Source organism: Saimiri boliviensis, chromosome 10, assembly GCF_048565385.1.
Source record: "Saimiri boliviensis isolate mSaiBol1 chromosome 10, mSaiBol1.pri, whole genome shotgun sequence".
Classification (NCBI taxonomy): domain Eukaryota; kingdom Metazoa; phylum Chordata; class Mammalia; order Primates; family Cebidae; genus Saimiri; species Saimiri boliviensis.
Genome location: NC_133458.1, coordinates 85,223,564 through 85,239,870, shown reverse-complemented (window position 1 = coordinate 85,239,870; position 16,307 = coordinate 85,223,564). Strand labels below are relative to the sequence as shown.

The window sequence follows — 16,307 nt, the reverse complement described above, 5'->3', positions numbered from 1 at the left end:
GCTAAATTACGCATCTTTATATAGGTTTCTATTAATTTTGTTTCTTTTTTCAAAGTAAACACTGTTTTATAAATAATGTAAAACTGAACTCAAAATACATAATTGGGCATTGGAGTTAATCCCTAATGTTCTAAGTCAGACTTCACTTGCACTTCAAGCCCACATGTTATGCACACTGGGAAAATAGAGATAAAATGATGGCCCTGGGAAGAGGAGGAAAGATAAGGGGGCAGATTATTCTTTTTACCAGGAGCTTCTAAATCTCACCTTGATTCTCAACTAAGGCTTTGTTGACACTGGATGAAAATTAAAAAGAAAATTTATATTGAATTGTTTGCCTGCTGATAATAGTTTGGATAAATGTTCCTGCCCAAATCTCATTTTCAAATGCAATCCCCAGTATTGTAGGTGGGGTCTCATGAGAGGTGTTTGGCTCATGGAGGCAGATTCCCCATGAATGGCTTGACCCATCCCCATGGTGATAAGTAAGCTCTTGCTCTGAGCTCACATGGGATCTGGCTATTAATGAAAACATGGTGGCCAAAGTGGATAAGGTGAAGTCCACAATCAAGCTCCAAATGAAGAAAGTGTTATGTCTGGCTGTGGCTGTTGGTCACATGAAGATGACAGACAACGAGCTTGTGTATAACACTCACCTGGCTGTCATCTTCTTGGTGTCATTGCTCAAGAAAAACTGACGGAATGTCCAGGCCTTATATATCAAGAGTGCAATGGGCAAGCCTCAGCGCCTATATTAAGGGACATTTGAATAAATTCTACCGCTACAAAAAAGAAAAAAAAGTGTGTGGCACCTTCCCCTCCACCTTCTCGTTTCCTTCTGCTTTTGCCTTGTGAAGTACCCGTTCTTCAATCACCTTCCTCCATGATTGTAAGCTTCCTGAGGCCTCTTGAGAAGCTGAGCAGATGCCAGCAACTTGCTTCCCAAAAAGCCTGTGGAACTGTGAGCTAATTAAACGTCTTCTCTTTATAAATTACCCATTCTCAGGTGTTTATATAATGGCAATGCAAGAACAGGCTAACACATATACTTAGTTATCTAAGTTGTCTAAACAAGTTCTTAGTTACCCAAACAAGAGCTCAACATAATGGTACCATAGAAAAAAATAACAGGAGTGAAAAATTTGTAAAACATTTAGCTTCTAGAAGCCTTCGGATGAACTATTTGAACAAAATCATGTTTCTAAGTACATTAGACACAAATGTATATTCAATAATAGACTATATTTCTACATAAATCTTAAGATTCAGGAAAATGGGTTTTTTTATGACCTTGAAACTATTGACAAGCCATTCAAAGGTCAGACAGATGATACTTGGATTTAGCTAATTGTTACACTTTTATATTCACAAACTACTAGATAGTTACTCAAAAAACAAAGTGGTCAGACTTGTAATAATATGTTTTCTCATGTTTCTGTGTTACATAATGATTTGAAATCATCTCTTTCATGAGAAAGGTAGCCAAAAGTTAAAAGTTAAATGATTAAAGAGACAACCATATTGGATTATGTTAAGAAAATGTAACATGATTTACAGGTCAAAATGACAATTGAAAATCTAACTTTCAAGTTTATTTGCTTTCTGTGTGAGTTAAAACACACACACACACACACACACACACACACACACACAGACACACACAGAGTCAGGCATTCTAGAACGCAAATTTTCTCCTAAAAACCTAATAGTTGATTATCCTGAAGTCTTGATTGCCTTTCCACATCTTTTCTTGAGCTTCAGCAGAGCCTGAACTGGCGTCCAAGAGTAAACTTGAGTACTGCACTGACCTTTCCAAAGCAGAAGCATTTTGAAAGAGATACCCAACAAATGCAAACAATTGTTTAACGGTACACAATCCTAGCAAACAAGAAGAAAACTTCTTGCTTCTAAATGGCATGCTATATGTGACCAGGCTTACATATTTAATTTTCTTTGACTATATAACTTGGATCCCTTTAGGACTTTTAGTTTTGTTTTTGTTGATGTATCAATCATTCTTTTGATCAAGTCTTTTGCTCCCCAAAAATTATGTGTTATGTTTGAAAATTAACTATCCCCAAGTTGAATTCCCACATATCAGCCTTTTCCTAGTAATTTATTCTTCAAGACTCATCAATGTAGTTACAAAAACGAAATGACTATTTGCACTGTGTTGTCATCCCCTCCCCCATCCAAGAAAAATGAACAAAAAATACTTACAATGGTTCTTAGCCAGGAGCATTTTATCCCTTATTCACTAGCGGTAAATGACTCAGATATGAGTTGGCCAGGAAAAGAGCTGCTTTACCCAAAATCTTAGTATGAAATGAGTCATCTCACTCCAAACACCAATATGTTCTCCAAAATAACTGGCAAGAATTTCCTATAAAAAGAATCTTGCCTTCACTCTTTTCCATCTATTTAGCTCTCTGATTTTTGTAATTTTTCAATTTCCTGTGTGCTTATAATATTGCATTCATAAGAAAAGCCCAGAAATGCTTCCGCTACTTTATCTCATTTTGAAAGTCATCTTTCCTGTATTGAGTAGGGGGACAATACTGATAGCACTCCCCTGGAAAGAGTAAATGCTCTGTGGCCTTTCAAAGCATTCTATCTTTCTCTCTGCTCTCTCTCTCTCTCTTCTCTCTCTCTCTCTCTCTCTCTCTCTCTCTGTGTGTGTGTGTGTGTGTCTGTCTGTCTCTGATGAAATTCATGCATGCTTTAACTGAAATGCAAGAGCCAGTTCTAGAAGAATTTTTCTTTTCTTCTGCTGTTTTACAGCAGAAGGGAATTCAGTTCAAAGCCATCAAAAATATTTCAAGCAAAACCATTTTTCTTCCCACAAGAAAAATCAATCACAATAGATATAGTCTGTCTAAAAGTGATAAATGAACATGAAACCAAGCTTTGACTCTGCTTTCCTGCACATCAGAACATTCATATGCTCTCTCTGCCATGAGATGAAGCATAAAATAAAAATAACTGTAGACTGAAGCAGAGGTTAAATCCCTACAGATTATCATGAGTCAAGCACACTTTTTACCTGAGGATAAACAAGTTTGCCTACAGGGCCAATTCTGCCAAACTGCTGAGATTTTTATATTACTTGAGGCTCAAAATATCAATTATTATCGTTAATTAATCTAAGCTCTGCAATTTAACCAGCAAAAATATTTACAATTCATTTCACTCAGGTTGGAACTTAGCTTCGTTTTTCTATATTAAATTAATTCTAAAGAATAGCTATGCTCCTTTTATATCCAACACTAACAGATGTTAGTTTCCTCCATTTTATAGCCCTCAGATGACAGACAACTAACTGTTTTTGGCCATGGGAATAATTGCAACACCTTTGGATTATGAACTTGGTTCAGTTCTTAGCTGGGAACAGCAGGAGGTTAGTTCATATTATCAAAGATGTAAAGTAAGTTTTCCCTTATGTGCTAGATATTCATATAAAGATACCTTTCAATAGAGTAATATACAACTTTTCTCCCTGACTGGTAATCTGCTGTTTAAGTGATTATAGGGTAAAAGAAAATAACTGCATAAAAATAAAATTTCTTATTCATTTTATCTCTTGCTCTTGGCCAAAACAAGATGTTAAATCCATTAAGCTCTGAGTATCCAGTAAAAGCAAGAAAGTAGAACTGTTTGAATTTCTGCATTCTTGGGAAAATTGCCAACCTATGCACTAGTAGCAGGATCTGTGTAATTAATGGTGATGTTATTGATGGAGGGAGGGAGTCTGATTTCCTTCTCAGAAGCAATTTAAGAGTGCAAGCTGGCAGAGCTTTAGCAAAGCCTCACCTGATTTGTTTTTAAATTGAGGAAATGTGACCTTGAAGTCAGCCATAGAAATCACCAATATTAATGTACATTTGTGGTGGCTTTGGTAGACTTTAAAGAAATTCTAAATGTAGCATTTTCTGTAGAACTGAATGATGAACACCAAATGCACAAACTGACAAACATTCCTTAAAAAGAGAACAAGCGAACCAAATAGTAGGTTAACTGTATTTTTTTCTCCAGGAATCAATATTCCGAAGAAGATACATTAAAACCAATTCTGTCTTATCAGAATATAAAATAAAATCAGCCCCAAGTTCACACAATCCTTTATACACAATCTCTTGTCTCCTCTGCAGACAACTTTCACCTTTATCCGGTTGTTGGACCTCAAGAACAATCACATAAAGAGTGCTTATATGTATTTTGGCTATCCAACAGTCTAGCATTATTTCCATCTTCTGCTCTCCTCTTTCTCTTTGGTATATCAGCAATTTCAAAATGATTAGAGAAAGAAAAAGAACATCTGGAAAAATAGAGATAACTAGGAAAAGGAGTTAAGCCCGCAAGCAACTCTTTCCATAATGATTTGCACTCAATTATCTGATAAGGTGTGATTTTTCTCACCATCTAACTCATCCCTTCTATTTGTCTGTGAACTGCAACCACATACTCCAGCTCTGCATTTCACATGAAGAATGAAGCAATGAATTCTCAGTAGCCTAAAGTATGTGTTGTGGCACCTGTGGCTTTGGAGAGGACAGGTGGTGGGAGTGGAGAAGACAGGTGAAGGAAAGCCAGGAGGAAGATTCACAAACATCAACGATGAGCCTGGATATGACTGACCTGGATTATGCCCCCACGTTGGATTCATACCTGCTGTCTTCCTGAGCAAAGGGCTGTTCCACATCTACTGTTAGGGAGGCCAGGGCAGAAACGGTCTCTGTCTCCTCTTGCAACTGAGCACCAGCCAGAGCACAGCCCCTTGGCATAGCCACCATCCTTAAAGACTTCCAATACTTGCCTAGGAAAAACATCCATCATACTTTATAATAATTGCAGTTACAGCAATAATAATCAGAATACTCACATAGGTCCAACTCAGAGCAGTTGTTACCTTAAAATTCCCCATGTTATACCAGTTGTAATTTGGTTTTTTAACTGTTATGATTAAGTCTTTTTCTCAATCTAAGTATGCCAAGTTGTGAAGTGCCCATATTCCCAAGCTGAATCTCCCCTTTGCTCACAAAGCAATAAAGTGAGGAATAATCTATGGCCTACTGAACTCACCCTTAGACTGATAGCTGTCTCTGCAACTAAGCAAACTCTGGGCATCATGCTCCATGGGAAACCCACAAGAGACCAGGAGGCAGCACTTTTACAAAGAAAATAAACGGAATCATACTGTTAAATACTGCTACCTGAATCATTAACTTTTAGAAAATGAAGTTGGAATATTAAAGAAAAAGAAAAGCCAAGAAATGCCAGCATGAATTGAATGGCGACTTTGCCAGAACAATCAGGTTTGTTAGTCCTGGATGTTCTTTCTTTCTCAACCTCAGGGTGTGTACTAGAACAATAATTGATTTAAAACTTTAATATATGTACTGGCTGATGTTGGAGCCTATCCATATGTCATACTGATGTTTCTTTTTTCGAGGCAGGAAAGGAGAAAGAGAGGAAAATAGAAGGTCATTTCATGAGAACATGCCAATGGGATAAATATGAAAGAACAGAGTTAATGGCTTTCTTGTAGCCCTTAGGCTATTTTCTTGTGAAATGTTGAGTAGCCCCAAATCAAAGTAAGATCATCTCCCTAGGTGTTGACATGACTTACCAGGTCAGAACTATCTCTGCAGCCTGACTAGTTGGCAAGAACTATGGTACTCAGTGTTTGCTTACTTCTTAGAAAAAAAAGTCTTGTTTGAGTGGAAAAGGCAGATGGATGAACGCTGGATTGGGCAGTAAGATAACAGGGTTCTGGACCCTCTGCTGCCATCCCAGTCACGTTAGTGAGGCTTGGCAGGACTTTATTTTTGCCTCTTGAAATAGGGAGATGTCTCAAATCTTTTGCAGCTTTAACATTTTATGATTAGCCTTTCCTTATCTTACTGTTTCATAGAGGAACAAATGTCACATTAGGGGAGGATACTCAGTCTCCCCGTATTCCCCATGCCAACAAGACCTTCTGACACAGGTGTCCATTACTACTTAACTTGCTGTGATCACTTACTCTGACCAAAGTCTGAGAATGATAAAGCTTTTAATTTGAACCAAACAATAACAATTCTGTCAATGAATCCAAAAACTAACATTTTTTTGAAAGCTATGACTTTTCCACATGTTGAGGACACAAAGATGCTTCCTAACACCAAGAAATGCATGGTCCAGGTGAGACAGCCCTGTTAGTTAAGCATTACAATTCTCTGTGTAAAATGCCCATGGTGATCTTGAATGGGCATTAGTAGAACATGTATTTAAGGTGATGGGAAAGTATGGGAAGACTTGCCAGGAAAAATAACACTTGACTGAGTTCATTAATGGGGAGAAATGACAGATACAGGTGAGGGGACGGAAGGCAGCAAACCACACTGCCAAGTGTGTACCTATGCAACAATCTTGCATGTTCATCACATGTACCCCAAAACCTAAAATGCAATTAAAAAAAAAAACAAGAAAACCTCAAAAAAAAAATAGCACACGTTAAAATAAACATAATGATGGTGAATCATGATAGGAAAAAAAAAAAAGAAAGAAAGAAATTAGAGTGCAAATCCTGAAGTCTAGTTAGAAATTAGAGTGCAAATTCTGAAGTCTTGAATGCCTTTCAAAATCTTTTCTTTATCTCCAGCAGAGCAAGGTGGAGGTGATGGGATATCCCTGGAAAGGGAAACAGCACATACAAATAGAGAGAGACGGGAGTCTCTGTGTTTTACCACATGACCATCAACTGCAAGGAATGACTGGAACATACAAAGAGTATAGAGTGGGATGAATGAGACTGCTATGGTAGGGAAGGGCTAGTTAACACACACTCTTGAATGACAGACTGATGATCTTGGACTTCAACCTGTGGATGATGAGGGAGCATTTTAAGCAGATAAGGTATAGTATCTGGCTTATGTTTTTAAAAGATCCCTTTGGAGAGATTATAGGTGATGGACTGGAAGGTGATAACAGTGGGGGCAGGAAGACCGATTTCACATCCTGGCAAGTGTCCAAGTGGGAAATGATGATGCCTAAACCAAAAGGAAGTAACAGAATAGAAATGAGAAGAACTAAGAGAGACTTGGGAGGTAGGCAGTGAAAATGTATCTTTAGCCTATCCTACATCCCTCAATTTTGAAAGTTATCTCTGAATTGACAGTTCCATTCCCAGGGACGAGTTTCCTTAGATTGCAATGTCAAATATCATCCAGCTCTAATATTTCATCACTGGTTTTTCTTTATCTTACTGTTTCATGAAGGAACAGATGTCACATTAGGGGAGGAAATTCAGTCTCACCACCTATTTTCCATGCCAGCAAGACCTTGTGACATAGGTGCCCACTACTGTTTAACTTGCTGTCAAGTTAATATTATTGTAGTATCACCCAAGTTGGAAATTCCATATACCATCTACAAGTACATATATTGTAATGAGTTACACAAAATATTATTATTAAACATTATTTTAGCAGATAACATTTACAAAGCTAGTGATACTGTATGACATTCTTTTCTTGTTTTCTACGGCAGCTAATTTGGGGACTCAGACAAACACACTACATATGGCTAGTGGCTCACCAGTCAAATTAAAAGCCTATAGGAAAGACAAACTACCCTTATTGAGGACCCAATATGTGCCAAGACTGTTCTAGGTGTTTCTACATTTATAGTTTGTAATTTTATTTAACCCTGGTGACAACTACTTAGGCAATGTCAGGTAGTTTTTTTTTGAAGCTCATAGCTAATAGGCAGAGGAGCTAAAATCCTTACCCAGCACTAATTCCAAATTGCCTCTTCCTCTGCACTCTGCTGTCCTCCACCCACCTCCCAGTAGACATTAAAAAAAATCTCAGTTATAAAATTCTTAGCTTAAAAGAATTACACATGTTGCAAAATATCTGCAACAAATATGACAGTCTTGATATTCTCATGTACATATTTTTTGCTTTGAAAATCATTTTAGGCCAGGTGTGGTGGCTCACGTGTGTAATCCCAATCATGCTGAAACTAGTTCATTCTACTCTTCATTTCTTATAACCTTGCACTATTGCAAGTACCTTTTACCGGGTAAATTATTGAGGCTATCATAAAACTGGAGACAGGACTCATTGAAGAATATGAATAAGAACCTCATAGAAGGTCGGGTGTGGTGGTTCACACCTGTAATCCAGCACTTTGGGAGGCCGAGGTGGGTGGATCACTTGAGGTCAGGAGTTCCAGACCAGCCTGGCCAACATTGTGAAATCCTGTCTTTACTAAAAATACAAAAATTAGCCAGGCAAGGTGGTACATGCTTGTAATCCAAGCTACTTGGGAGGCTGAGGCAGGAGAATTATTTGAACCCAGGAGACAGAGGTTATAGTGAGCCAAGACTGTGGCATTGCACACTCTTAGCCTGGGTGCCAGAGCAAGACTCCATCGGAAAAAAAAAAAAAAAAAAAAGAGCTCATCGAAAATGGAGCTAACTAAAGTCAGTATTTCCAGACTGGAGATCTAACACTAATCTTGGAGAAGTCACTGGAATACAATGGAGCACAATTTCCACATTTACAAAATAACAGTAGTAGGCTAAATGATATGAAAGTTTTATTCCTGCTCTCATTCTCACTTATTGTGATCCTTCTGATCTCATGTTACATATCAATCTTGGAGGTAACAATACATTTCCTATGGCAGAAAATCTTATTTTTCTATGAGCCTATGAACTCTTGAAGAGGTCAGCAAACACTCTGCACCATAATATACACATCTAGAAGAAGCAAGGGCTTTAATTTTCAAGCATTGTGTCTTGTTTCTCAAGAAGAGAGGTTTAGGCCACAAACAAACATCTTTACTTCCATAACACAATCAGGACAGAAGGCATGCATTGTTAATAGGAATCTTCAAGCAGAATGACTGACAATGATCCTTTAAATTTTGACCCATATGCACGTCAGTACTAAGAAGGATTTTAAATAGTTGAGACCTTTTTGGATAAAATTTAATGTGTATAAAATATCCTGCTAAGATTAAATATTAGAACTTTGGCTTTTATCCATATGTATGTGTTTCTTGACTGAGAAATAACCCAAAACTTCAAAACTTTAAATTCCGTTTGGCCTATGGCAAAGTCTATGAAAAGAAGGGAAATATTCTACATTAATAATGCATTTATAGACCACTATCTCTATACATAAAGATATAGCACTGTCTGTGCAGCATGCAGCCTATTCAAACTCCACAATTTATGGGTTATATTTTCATGTGATGTGTAGGGTCTTTTCTTCCGGTCCAGAAACAGGTGGGCCAGAAAGTCATATCTGCTGGCATAGGAATAACATCCCCATTATCACATATGAGAAAAGAACCGAGGTTTACTGCTAGAATTTTCAGAAGCTGTAATTTGTAAAGTCAAATATTAATGACCAGCCACAACTAGGTTGCTCTCCTATGGCTATGCAACTGGCAAGAGAAGAATTTTCCATTAAAATTGGACATGCATGCTTTTTCTTCAGTCATATCCTCTATCCTTACTCATTTTTCCCACTATGTAAATCTTCCCACTTTTCAGCACTTTTTAAGGACTATTCAGCCTTCAGCATTCTGCATTTTTGTTTTATCTGGCAAAAGTAACACAAATAATGAATCTGTAATAAAGATAAAAAGCAGAGAATGGAATGCAGACAGTCAAGGGTCAGAGGTGAGGGCCATAGATGGGGTTTCACTGGGTCACACAAGACCCAGGAGAGGGCATCCTGCAGGTACTCTGTAAACGGACTTCAGTATAAACCAGATTGTTCTTGGAAATGGACAATTTGGAAAAATACGCAGTTGTTGACTCATGAAAGTCTGCGTTAGAGGCCACCTATCTACCAAGAGTTTTCTCAATTCAAAGCCCCTTGCTACTTTGAAAACTTTCTGACCCCAGAAACCTCCCCATTCCATCATCATTTTGGGAGCCTTAGAGTTGTCACTCCTCAAATTTGCTTCTTAACCTTCTTTGCATTTGAATGATGTTTCCTTTCATCTTTACACACCAGGTTCTCATAGGAAAAGAAGCTGCTGCTACCTTGAAACTCCTGCTATCTCCTTCAACCACTATTAACACCTGGGGCCTATGTCTATGGATTTTCTAAAGCTTCTTAATATATTCTTAAGATTCTTAAGATACATTTTTTAGCCAAATAGAGAACTTTGGTATGATCCAAAACATTGTTTAAATGCAAAACTAAAAACACATTGAAAACTGGTCCATAAATTGAGTGACCAGGTAATTTTTCATCTAAAATAGGGCAATTTTGAGGCCAAATAGGGCTAAAAATAAAAATTATATGTTTTGAAAATATTTATTGGCCAAGGAATTACTTTTATCAGTTGGCCTATAAAATAGTCCTATTCAAAACTTATTTTTACAACTAAAATTCATCTCAAAAAATAAAAATTGCATGTTTGTCAAAGCATGGCTACCAGCTTTTTCTTCATATTAATTATTCAAACTTCACAAAATAACATAAGCAGAATTATTCCTGCTGAATATCACATATGTTAATCAGTTTTGTGGCTATATCACTCATTGATACAATATACTGCTATTTTTATGAAAAATGTATTTTTTGTTTCAGTGGGGTCTAAATATTTTAGCCTTTTTGATAGAATTGCCTATATTTTTTAAAACTTAATTGTATAGTTTATAAGTTTCCAATTTTTGGCATCTTTAATTTATCCTTCTCAAGAGACTGTAATATTTTTAGTTGAGAAATAGTCTCCACAACTATGGTGCTACCTGGTAAGCTCAGAACAATTTCTGCTAAAGCAGAATATTTTCACTTACAATTTTCAAAATATTGAAATGAATAACTATTTTATTCCAAACATTTCATGATTACTGTCTTTTATCTCCTTTCAGTGGACTCCACTTTGGCGAACATTTTATGAACCACAAATGTCAAAAAGTGTTCTTTGTTTTTGACTCTTCAAAATTTACCAAATTTAGATGCTGCAAAGTCATATGGCTTCTCAGTTTCTTTCCATTCCAGTCTATAGTAGTATGTCTTCAACTTCACTGTACTATGTAATCTGCCATTAATCCATCCAAATTGTGGACTTCTAAAAATATCAGATGTTTTCTGTTTTGTCTCTAAAATTTCAGTTTGCATGGTTTTTATCTTTTTAATTTATCTCTTCATTATGTTTACACTTTTCTCTTCATATTGGAAGTACATTCTTAACGTTCTGAGTCAGTCTCTGTTTATTGATTTGCCTTGTGGTCCCTTTGCTACATTTTTGCATGCCTAGTAATTTTCATTTGGATGCTTGTCATTGGTAATTTGAACATTTTTTGGCTATTGGATTTTGTTATATTATTTGAGAGTGTATTGGACTTTGTTTTAGCATGAAGTTAAACAGAATACTTTTGAGGCTCACTTGTACACTGTGTTAGAATGGCTAAAACGTAAACTTTGGTGTAAGCCTAGTTTAGTCCTATAACTAAGATAATACCATTTTGATGTCTCTATGTGATGCCTTGTGTATTACAAGGTCTCTCCACTCTGGCTAATGCAAACTATTCCCAGCTCTATGTGAACTCCCTTGAGTTGTTTAACCTATGACTTTCCATTGGTTAGTTCCTCATCTTTGTGGAGTTTCACCTCATACAATGTAAAGATACTTATTCAAATGAAACATTAAAGAAACTCTTGTAAATGTGGCACTTGTGTGTGTGTGTGTGTGTGTGTGTGTGTGTGTATGACAACTTCATCTCCAATATTTTGCCTCACAAATTCTAGTCACTTTATCCTCTTTTATTTAGATGATAAAGTGATCCTCTAAATTTTATCACTTTATTCTCAAATCAGTAATACCTATTTGAGTTCTTCCTTATGCTGTAGGCTGGAAACTTCCTCTAGTCAATTACTTGGGGAATCTGCAGAATTCTCATTTTGTTTCTTTATTGCCTGCAGACCAATGTCTGAAAGACAGTGTACCATATATGCATGGAACATTACATATCATTATATCTCTATCATATATCTCTTTATCACTACCTGTAGCTACATAGTTTCTCTTGTTTCTAATCAAGGGGCAATTTCTATAGCAGTTACTCTTTCATACATGGGGTCAGAGGTCCACTTATTGAATATTTTGATAAATGATTTCCAACTAATTAGAAAAAATATAAAAATTCAGAAAGCTAATTTGCAAAATAGTTCAATATTGCTCTAGATTTTCAAACACTCCTAAAGTATGGTTGATAAGGGGAAGCTAAGAGAGAAATTTTGAACTGCCTTGCTGAAGTTTCTTTTTTTTTAAACTGTCATCATCAGTCACATATCTAAAATACTGCATTTTATTTACTCTAACTCTGTTTACGTAAAGAGCTTTAAAATTTTGACAATAGTTTAGATTTTCATTGGAAAAATATCAAGCTTGGTTAGGTTTTTAAGAGATTGTTATTTAATGTTATTAACTTTATACTTAAATATTATTTATAAAAATTTAGGGATATTGTATACTCTGTAAGTAATGCTAAGTACACTCCTGCTCTGTAAGATGTTATGTTCCACCAAAATTTAAATTTTTATATCAATACAAAACCAAATTATTTTATTATCAGTGTTACATTTTTACCAATATTTATAATAAATAGCTTTCACAATAATTCCCTGCTTTCTTTTTTGGACAATTTCATTTTTAAAAGCTTTACTTTGATTTCATAAATTGAATGAAAAATATTGAAGAATTATTAGAATTTACCGATTTTTCTGTTTGAAGCAATTAAGAATACTGTTATCATTAAAGCAAGAAATTATACTAATGGAGTCAAGAAATAACAATTATTACCTCACTCCTGAACATTTAAAAATAATACTGGAAATTGAAAATTGAAATCATAGTTTAAATAAAAAGTCACATTTCATAGAGTATTATATAAATGCATCTTCTACAGCTGCACTTCTTAAATTGTTTCTTTTGGTTTTATTTTTTATTTGTTTTGGTCAATAATAACTAAATTTTAAAGTAGAAAGTGCTGCTTCTTTAAGAAGCATTGTGCTTTCAGGGTTCTTCTGTGATTTTACTCTGTCCCCCTGATGAATAATGAATATTGACAAACATTTTGTTCAAGCTACATATTCATTGTCAACTTGCTTGAGAAACAGAAATAGAGCACCCGTTTTTAAAATTAACATGCACACTTGTTTCTGAGCTCATTTCAGCCTATAGTGTTGATATGTAACAAAACATAAACAAATAAAAACATAAGTGAAGTTGTAATGTATTATAATTGACAAAATCTCTGTAGCAAAATAATTGAGAGTTTAAAATGCTGTATGGAAGACTGGTCCTCTCTATTTCCTGAACGTATTTTACTCATACCTAACTGCTGATTTCTTGTATTTTCCCCTAACTCTATCTTATAAAAGTAGCTTCATGCATGTCACAAGCTACAGCACTAACTAACTACAGCACCCATGACTGGTGTGCCAAGTGGCAGCAATGTTGAGTATTTCTCCCTTTACCTCCCAGACCAGAAATTTAGGTGTCATTTACAACTGGTATCCATGAGGTCCCTTTTCTTAAAAGTGAAGCGCTAGTTGAATCAGAAAAGGGCCTGGAAAAGAGAGATGGGTTACCAATTGTATTTCATATATATTTAACAATGTGTTCAAAGCAAAAATTATATTTACTTTCCAAGCATTTCTCACACAACCAGAAGAAACTAAAGCACGAGAGAAGCTAAATGATAGACGCTAAAGCAAAGTACAGGTGTAACCATTCATCCTTACTCATATAGTAAAACTATAGATAATAATACTTCATTCAAAATGAAAAATCAGAAACAAACAGTATCTGGTTGACACAGCAGACATAAACCAAGACTGTCTCAGGAAAACAAGAAAGAACTGTATTTGCAGCAGCCACTGTCAAGGTCTCATCAACATGTCCCATCCCTTACTAGCTCAGTGCACACAACCTCATTTCCATTTGCCAAAACCAGCACGTCTTTTCAGGACAGCGTTCAGTGCCCCTGGAGCTTTCCTGCTCTATGACTGATCAGAAATGTAATATTATCCCCCAGGAGCAGTATTCAGGCAATAACTGTATGGAGTTGAGGCATAAATTTCTCTGCTGCCTCGCAGCTCACATGAAATAACTCCAAGTTACGTGTTTTACATCAGCTTTCAGAATTTCCCCAGAGGAATTAAACTCTAGATATCTACAAGGATAGCTGGACAAATGACACTTCATTCCTTTTCTTGTCATACTTCACTATTCCTCTTCCTTATCTCCCTATGCTTGCACCTGCAAATACATTACTTGTACATGACTCCTTGTATCAGGATCTGTTTCTGGTAGAAGCCAAAGCAAGATAGTCTTCCAATATATAACAGATGTAAGGAAAACTTGGTAGGAATTGTTTCTTTTGTACATGTTAAGCATCCTCTCTGTCAGTATTTTGACATATTCAAGCCCTGAGACACATATTAGTAAAATGCATAGAGTGTTGCATTAGAAACCAATCTTTTTTAGAAAATTAATTTTTATTGAATAATAAACTATCCCTTGTCCTTGAACTAATAGTAGCAACATGAATAGCGAATTATCTCCCTGTGTGGGTACAAACATGGATATTCTGGCTTTCTTAGCAAGCATGAAGTCAGATTAAGGGGTGTTAGATGAAATAAATACTCATCTTCTGGGAAAGAGTCAGTCTCTTGGGTATGGAGCTGTGAGAGCATAAATCATTATGAATAAACATCAAAGCTAATTTGTTAACTCACCAAAGAAGTATAGCTTTTATGAGGGTTATAATATTGCTGTCAGGATGACCAATCTATCTTTTCCCAATTTCCCTAAACGGGAAACCAAATTACATTCACAGGATTGTTTCTATCATTCAGTGATATGGTTAGGCTTTGAGTCCCCACTTAAATTTCATCTTGAATTGTAATCTTCATAATCTCATGTGTCAAAGGAGAGATCTGGTGGGAGGTGACTGGATCATCAAGGTGATGTCCCCCATGCTATTCTAATGATATTCGGTTAGTTCTCACAAGATCTGATGGTTTTATAAGTGTCTGACAGTTCCTCCTTCACACATTCACTCTCTCTCACCTGCCACCATGTCTCTTTCCCTTCCATGATGATTATAAGTTTCCTGAGGCCTTCCCAGCTATGTGGAACTCTTGAGTCAATTAAACCTCTTTTCTTTATAAATTACCCAGTGTTGGGCAGTCGTTTAAAGCAGTGTGAGAATGGACTAATACATTCTTACTTTTCACTTTCATTATGTACCAAGCATTCTGATACTGAAAATGAAGGATGCAGATACTTTTATTATTATTAAAGTCCTGGCATACATGTACAGAATGTGCAGGTTTGTTACACAGGTATACACATGCCATTGTGGTTTGCTGTACCCATCAACCAGTAATCTACATTAGGTATTTCTCCTGTTACCCCTTCTTACCCGCCTACCCCGCAACAGGTCCTGGTGTGTGATGTTCGCCTCCCTGTGTCCATGAGTTCTCACTGTTCAACTCCCACTTAAAAGTGAGAACATACAGTGTCTAGGGATGTGGATACTTTCACAGATCTCACAAATTGCTATTAATCAAATGGTCATGCTATATGAGTACATGTCTCACAGTGAAATAAGCTACTGAAATGAAGGTACTGCATTCTATGAAATTATAAAACAAAAAAAATCTGATCTTAACTGGTAGTCAGAAGGTGTGTATCTGATCAAGGGACAATTAAGCTGAGATATGAAGTGTGTATAGGAGTTAAGTAGTCAAAGAGAGGAATAGCAGGAAAAATATATGAAGGTCTTGAGGAAGGTGGAAAGACACACACTAAAAGAACTGAAAGAAGGTAAGTTGGGTCAAGAGTAGAAAGCAGTAGAAAGGTAATAGGCCCAGTTAGGTTTGGTAATTATAAGTTTATAAGAGGTCAAACTGCTATATATCATGGCAATCACTTGAAGACCTGAATTGGGGAAATATCTAGAAGACCAACATTGGGGAAAGTTGTTTGTATTGTATAACCAGGGTTGATATTTTCTTAGATTGATCAAGTTGAAGGGCAGCATTGATGATAAGGTAGATTGAAAGGTAGAAGGGCAAATGAATGTTATAATTTTAATGCTGAATGGAAAAAAAGTGAAGACAAGAAAGAGCAATGAATGAGGAGACACAAGGAATTAAAAACAAGACAATAAAACAGTTCCTTAGGTGTGCAAGTCAACAATTCAATGATATATGGGTATAATAGCCTGATGTATCCATCCCAGCAGAGATATGCTTGCCAGGGTTGCTCTAGGATTCACTTTT

At 36.2% G+C, this 16,307-nt stretch overlaps 1 protein-coding gene across 16 annotated transcripts in view; it reads right to left on the bottom strand.

Moving 5' to 3' along the window:
• Positions 1 to 16,307, bottom strand: part of HDAC9 (histone deacetylase 9) — a 1,049,458-nt gene that overhangs the window by 150,421 nt on the left and 882,730 nt on the right. For all 16 annotated transcript variants that reach the window (XR_012512159.1, XM_010349341.3, XM_074379572.1 and 13 more), the window contains one exon: positions 4,666 to 4,813. Coding sequence is in view for 15 of the 16 variants with exons in the window: in XM_010349341.3 (XP_010347643.1) it covers positions 4,666 to 4,813 (148 nt within the window). In the remaining variant the exon portion in view is untranslated. The remainder of the gene's footprint in view (positions 1 to 4,665; positions 4,814 to 16,307) is intronic.